The 6,000-nt window shown below is 36.5% G+C and overlaps 1 protein-coding gene across 1 annotated transcript in view; it reads left to right on the forward strand.

The window, feature by feature from the left end:
* The window catches only part of LOC121392514 (sushi, von Willebrand factor type A, EGF and pentraxin domain-containing protein 1-like), a 28,339-nt gene extending 23,406 nt beyond the window's left edge, over window positions 1–4,933 (forward strand). The window contains exons 15-19 of the mRNA XM_041523701.1: window positions 5–197; window positions 642–832; window positions 1,219–1,392; window positions 2,109–2,338; window positions 4,810–4,933. Of these exons, the coding sequence (XP_041379635.1) occupies window positions 5–197; window positions 642–832; window positions 1,219–1,392; window positions 2,109–2,338 (788 nt within the window). The 3' untranslated portion in view covers window positions 4,810–4,933. The remainder of the gene's footprint in view (window positions 1–4; window positions 198–641; window positions 833–1,218; window positions 1,393–2,108; window positions 2,339–4,809) is intronic.
* The last annotated feature ends 1,067 nt before the right edge of the window (window positions 4,934–6,000 follow it).

Raw genomic sequence — 6,000 nt, forward strand, 5'->3', positions numbered from 1 at the left:
CTAGCTTTTGACGTGATCGTGGACGGGCCAGCGACAATACTATCAAAAGGTGGACTTGACGCAAATACAGATGACTGGACCATTTCAATGTGGATGTCGACAAGATCCGCTGAAGGAAGCATTGAAATGAAGCAACCTGATGGAACACTTCCGTTCAAACTTACGTTTGGACAAACATCTTTGCTCAGTCTCTTTGGGTAATTAATTGGATAAACCAATACAATGAACATAGCACATGTTTTTTTTTTATATATATGAGACGTGTATCATTGGTTGGAACAGGACAAAGTAAACGTTCATCTGAGTATAATATATACTTCTATAAGTGCATAGTTTCTATTTGTATAAAATGCATGTATGTTAAATTGATAATGAACGCGTATGTATGTGTGCTTGTGTCTTTGTATGGATATGTATATATATATATATATATATATATATAGAGAGAGAGAGAGAGAGAGAGAGAGAGAGAGAGAGAGAGAGAGAGAGAGAGAGAGAGAGAGAGAGAGAGAGAGAGAGAGAGAGGGGGGTTATTACCAGAGTGTTTTTCGGTATCGTCAATATCATATATTCGGAATAAAAATTGTATTATGTGAGCCTCTAGAAGACAAATATGAATTATTCATGTTTTGATCATACAGATTGACTGTATCTGACATGAACATGCCGACATCCAGATGGATCCATGTATCCATCGTGTATAAACATGGAGCCAGCACAGTGACTGTCTATAAAAATGGAGTTGCCGATAACCCGAGAACCACGCAGTCAGTTCCATCACCGGTTTTCAGATCTGGATCAAAACTTCAAGTCAAATTACAAACACAGAGCGGTATGCCCAACAGAATTATGCAATGATTATTCTTGTAATTCTTCTGTTTTAGCTTTTGAAGTATTTCGTATTTATTTTTATGTGAACCAAACGACGTGTGGGCCAGGATATCAGCTGAGTTCAAGCACATCAATGAGTTAATAATAGTTCATATATTAAAACAGTTTTACAAAACATCTAGCCATATATTTTCTATAATGATGTCCAAGTACAATTGTATTAGGGAAGCAATGTCTGTTCTGTTCTGTTCTTATCAACAGGTCTTAGTTAATAAAAGTTGAAATAACAACTTGTACAACATTCAGACTCACATGACGGTATGTTCAGAAATATCCTAAGTAGGGTTTTTTTGACCAAATGATATTTTCAGTTTATATTTCTCACAGATATCACAATCAGGTCGGTGTTTGTTATTCCATCTGCATTGTCTCCTACTGATGTCCAACTGCTGGCAAGCTCCTGTGGAAACAAACCCAACACCTTCAACGTATCAATCAATGACCTGATTGCTGGATCTTCACCAGAAACTGTCCGTGTGACAACCCCGACCACCTGTGATGGTAAGATCATACAATAGATAGAAATGAAGGCAGTTTCATGCTAATAACACACACTTGTACTATCACAGAACACACTTTTCACCAACATATATAATCTCTAGCGCAGAAAACGTGTATTTTCTAGACCATGTCATGTAAAACCATCCACAGGTCAGAGAACATTATTGACATATATATTACCTACATTATAACAAATTGAAATCTGGACGACAAAATCGTAACACTTGATCTCTGCACAATGCAGAGTCGAATGGGCATGTGGTAAAATAGTGGATGATTCCATGATTCCAGTGCCTCGTCTGTAGAACAGCCACTTCCAATGAGATCCTTTACTGGTGATTTTATCCCTCTTGCATCGCCACAAAGAAAACTGCCACTTCCAGACTAGTTTACTAAATCAAAACTAGCACCTGCCAGAGCTCATTAGAATAAGTAAAGCTGTGAAAGCCAATGTAATATATTAAATGTTATCCTGACAAAGAAAACAAAACAAAACAACAACAACAACAAAAAAATTAAAAAATGTGATATAAATGATATTACCATTTTATTTTCCCCACTAATGTAGAACGTTCACCGTCCACTTTGAACGTTTGTCCCAAGATAAAACCACCACCACCACCAACAACAACAACATACACAACAAAATACTTGGCCACTCTGTATAGTGCATTGTATATATTATAAAATTTTTCACATTTGTATTTTCTTCACAGCTGTAGACGAATGCCAGCACAACTCCCCTTGTAACGGACACACCTGTATAAACTGCCAGGTAGCTACAGGTGTGAATGTCAGGACGGATATTCTGGGTCAGACTGCTCGGTTTCTCCTAATTATTGTGCTGACAACAAATGTCAACACGGAACGTGTGCTACTGGACAAAACAACTACACATGCAGTTGTAATGCTGGATTTAAGGGACACTTCTGTGATGAAATTATAGGTATATAATTATGGACTTATAAAGAAGTTTGCCAACAGGTTTCTAGTTTTATTGTAAATATGTCTTATTTCGAGATATACCTATGCGACTGTTTAGAACATAAGTATGCAAACTGTTTACCGTTAACCTGCAACTAGGCCTAACTGTAATAGTAGAACAGACATGACCCCTTTTGAAGACATCATTCCTCATAATACAAGCATGCCAGTTACAGTATATAAGAATACTCATTCAGTTAATGCATACTGCCACATAGGGTATCAACTTAGGCTATTTCTCGTTCTAGTCGTGGTATGTGCTATCCTGTCTATGGGATGGTGCATATAAAATACCCCTTGGTACTAATTGAAAAATGTAGCGAGTTTCCTGTCTAAGACTATATGTCAGAATAACCAAATGTTTGACATCGAACAGCCGATGATTAATAAATCAATGTGTTTTAGTGGTGTCGTTAAAGAAAAACTTTGTTTTATATATTGGTTAGAGAATGCTTGTAGCGTATGGTTCCTCTCGGTTGTGTTAGTATATATATATATATATATATATATATATATATATATATATATATATATATATATATATATATATATATATATATATATCTATCTATCTATCTATCTATCTATCTATCTATCTATAGATAGATAGATAGATATATATATATATATATATATATATATATATATATATATATATATATATATATATATATATACATACATATACATACATATATACATACATACATACATACATACATACATACATATATATATATATATATATATATATATATATATATATATATAAAGAAAGTATACCAATTATTTTTTTTATTATAAATAAACACAATACACGTTCATGGAAGGTTAGATAGGTTCTAGTATTGTTCGTTATAATGCAATCAATGACGAATAGTCGCACATTGCTGCGTTTGGGCGATGCCGCACGTGCAAAATGAGTTTATTCATCAAATTTATACTGCACGAGAAACATGATACTCGTGCACATAAGGGTGTAAAAAAGGGTGCCATTGCTTAGAACATGCCTCAGTCAACAGTAAAACACTAGATAACATGGCAAGGCTAACTGCTGAAGAGAGAGAGAGAGAGAGAGAGAGAGAGAGAGAGAGAGAGAGAGAGAGAGAGAGAGAGAGAGAGAGAGAGAGAGAGAGAGAGAGAGAGCTATTGTTATGGTGCAGTTGGGTGCGAGTTATGCCCATGTGGCAAGAATCCTGAATTGAACAAAATTGGAGATCACCAGGTTGATACAGCGTTACAGGGTGACTGGCAGGACTGCAGACAGACCACGAAGTGGAAGACCCCGCGTCACAACAGCCAACGAGGACTGCCATCTCCACATCTTACACTTACGTAAAATATTCCTCACTGTGACGTCATCTGCAGCGACTGGCCTTAGACATGTCATCAGTCGTCACACTGTACGTCGTCGACTACGACAGCATGGTATCAGGGCCTATCGACCATTCAGAAGGATGACATTGACGAGGCAACATCGACTTCGACGTTTACGTTGGGCACGTCAGTTTCAACGTTGGCAACATCGGAACTGGCAACGTGTACTCTTTTCTGACGAGAGCAGGTTCCAGTTATTCAGAGCTGATGGCAAGACTCGGATATACCGACGTGCAGGAGAGAGAACAGCTCCGTGCTGTGTTCAGGAGACTGAACCGTTTGGTGGTGGATCTGTGATGGTTTGGGGCGGTATCGGTGGCCAACAGCGGACAGACCTTATTGTCATTGACGGAAATCTGTCCGACGTCGGGTCCATGCTTGCATACTTGCACATGGTGGACATACACGCTATTGAAACATGTTCTTTGTGGTCAAATTTATTGACCTTCATTATCAGTGGTCCTTTATGATATCGCACATTTTACCCCTAGTGCTGTTGTGAACTGTGACATTATCATTTTATGGGTTTTATTGAGTATACTCGTGTTTATTTATCGCCAAATTATTATACTTTCAAAATATAACATTTGCATCAACTTGTGTTTTGTGTTGTTTTTAATACTTTGAAAAAATAATTGGTATACTTTCTTTTGATCGTCAGTTTTTTATATATATATATATATATATATATATATATATATATATATATATATATATATATATATATATATATGTATGTATGTATAAAGAAAACAAACTGTAACACACTTTAACTTTTGTTTTTAGAATCCTGTGATTTGATTATTAATTTGCATCTAATTTGCACATTTATAAATTTATGAAAGTGTGCTATTTTCTTGAATACTTAATTTATGTTAAAGGTAATCAAATAACTAGTGACGGGGTGGGTTCTTAAAAAAATCTCTACATTGTTATAATGTGTTTTCAAGAATATTCAGAAAACTCTTTCGCAAGATAAACAACACGTATTATAAATATTAGATATATAATTTGAAGGATATAAGTAGTGACTAATTTAATAAATACATTTTGTAGTACACGGTGGATGGGGTAACTGGCCTGACTGGGATCAGTGTTCTGTGACGTGTGGAGGTGGAACTCAGACAAGAAGAAGAAGATGTGACAACCCAGCACCAACTCGTCCTGAAGGAAGAGTCTGCGTTGGTTCAGATTCACAGACACGGGCCTGTAACACAGACGAGTGTCCAGGTTCGTTTTCATGATTTTAAAATACTTTTTATTATCAACGATTGACGAATGACCAAGGACTGTGCTATCTCTTGTTATGTTGAACAACATGTCTGAAACACGACTAAGACGAACTTCAGGGCTGTGGTTGTCTTGTCCTGTTGAACAAGAACATCAGTAACAGGATTAAGATGTACTTCAGGACTGGTTGTCGTGTCGTGTTGAACAAGAACGTCAGTAACAGGATTAGGACGTACTTCAGGGCTGTGGTTGTCTTGTCATGTTGAATAAGAACGTCAGTAACAGGATTAAAACGTACTTCAGGACTGTGGTTATCTTGTCCTGTTGAACAAGAACGTCAGTAACAGGACTAGGACGTACTTCAGGGCTGTGGTTGTCTTGTCCTGTTGAACAAGAACGTCAGTAACATGATTAAGGTGTACTTCAGGACTGTGGTATCACTTGTCTTGTCTTGAACGTCATGTTGGAATTACCGATAGCACTCGTTTGGTTATTTGCTGTAACAGCCATCCTTGGTTTTGTCCAGGATAAACATCAATATTAAGACTGGTGGGTGCCTGGGTTTTGTCCTCAGTGGGGAGGTTTATCATTAATAAACAGACTTTTCCTTCACTAACCATTTACAACTAACTATCAACCTCCGTCGTAGAATGTATCTAACTCAAAGTTGCATATAAATGATCATACCTGTTAACGTCTATCATGTTAACATCGTTTACCCTGGGTAGGCGGACACAGTTTGATATATAAACATTACACAAATTATATGACCAGTGGTTGAACATGTAGTCCATTTGGTGGTGATATATTTCCTTTATCAGTGCTGTAAACTTCAATGAAAGTAAGAGTTGATAGTTACACAATTTGGTTATGTTTGACATACATATACAATTTTCTTTCAAGGCTAAACGTTGATTCTGCTTAGAAATGCTTTTTTATCAAGTGTAAAGGTCGAGACGGTAAGGATTTTAATTAACATTGAATATACCAAGTTTATGTTAGTGCGACTTTAAACTG

The sequence above is a fragment of the Gigantopelta aegis genome, unplaced genomic scaffold, assembly GCF_016097555.1.
Source record: "Gigantopelta aegis isolate Gae_Host unplaced genomic scaffold, Gae_host_genome ctg4000_pilon_pilon, whole genome shotgun sequence".
In the NCBI taxonomy this organism is placed as follows: Eukaryota; Metazoa; Mollusca; class Gastropoda; order Neomphalida; family Peltospiridae; genus Gigantopelta; species Gigantopelta aegis.